Genomic DNA, 915 nt, shown 5'->3' with positions numbered 1-915 from the left:
GTGTTGCACATAACATAACTATATTTTTTGTCACTCTGATGACATCATTTTAAAATATTAAATCAGATTTTATAACTAGTTACTCAAAATTTGTCTTTTTACAAAATGTTTTTAACCCTTACTTGAATATTTTCTTAGATGACAAATTTTTACATTTGAGTAAAAATGTTGAAGCGGTGCTACTCTTTACTTAAGCACAACCTCTGGATATTCTTTACCCACCTCTGGCAATAAGCATTCATTCAACTAATAAATAGTCTTTAATTTATAATTTTTTAACTCTATATTAACCACTTATCAACTTTTCGTTTGACCAGATATGAAGATGAGATCAACAAGCGTAACGAGTGCGAGAACAACTTTGTTCTTATGAAAAAGGTTTGTGCAGATGTTGTCACAATGAGTTCACGTTTTACTCTATAATAAGTTTTGTTCTCACTGAGCCCACATTATGCCTTAGCTTTCCTAGTGTGGGATTTAAAATCAGCTGTAAATGCTTTCATTTATTTTTCCCACTGCAGGACACAGACGCTGCCTACATGGTCAAAGTGGAGCTGGAGGCCAAAGTGGACGGGCTCTCTGATGAGGTGGAGTTCTTGAGGCAGCTCTATGATGCAGTAAGAACTTGATGTTACGTCACTGTTCCATAAAGTGCATCGTTGTGTGTTTCCCCTCACTGGGAATCGTTTCTCATCTCGAGCAGGAAATTAACGAGCTGCAGACCCAGATCAGGGACGTTTCGGTCGTGGTGGAGATGGACAACAGCCGTGATCTTGATATGGACGCCATCATCGCTGAAGTGCGAGCTCAGTACGAAGAGGTCGCCAACAGGAGCCGAGCTGAAGCTGAGTCGTGGTACCAGAACAAGGTGGAAACACACACACACACACACACACACACACACACACACACACA

At 40.0% G+C, this 915-nt stretch overlaps 1 protein-coding gene across 1 annotated transcript; it reads left to right on the top strand.

Annotated features, from left to right (window-relative positions):
* Positions 1-317: 317 nt before the first annotated feature.
* LOC106512462 (intermediate filament protein ON3) lies at positions 318-868 on the top strand (the record flags this gene model as incomplete). Its single annotated transcript, XM_014001076.1, is given in 3 exon segments — positions 318-378; positions 522-617; positions 704-868. Coding segments are annotated over 3 exon segments (322 nt in total), but the record flags the coding sequence as incomplete, so codon positions are not given.
* Between the last annotated feature and the right edge of the window lie 47 nt (positions 869-915).

The sequence above is a fragment of the Austrofundulus limnaeus genome, unplaced genomic scaffold, assembly GCF_001266775.1.
Source record: "Austrofundulus limnaeus strain Quisiro unplaced genomic scaffold, Austrofundulus_limnaeus-1.0 Scaffold7159, whole genome shotgun sequence".
NCBI lineage: Eukaryota > Metazoa > Chordata > Actinopteri > Cyprinodontiformes > Rivulidae > Austrofundulus > Austrofundulus limnaeus.
Note: the sequence above shows the minus strand (reverse complement) of the source record. Positions and strands in the feature narration are given on the sequence as shown.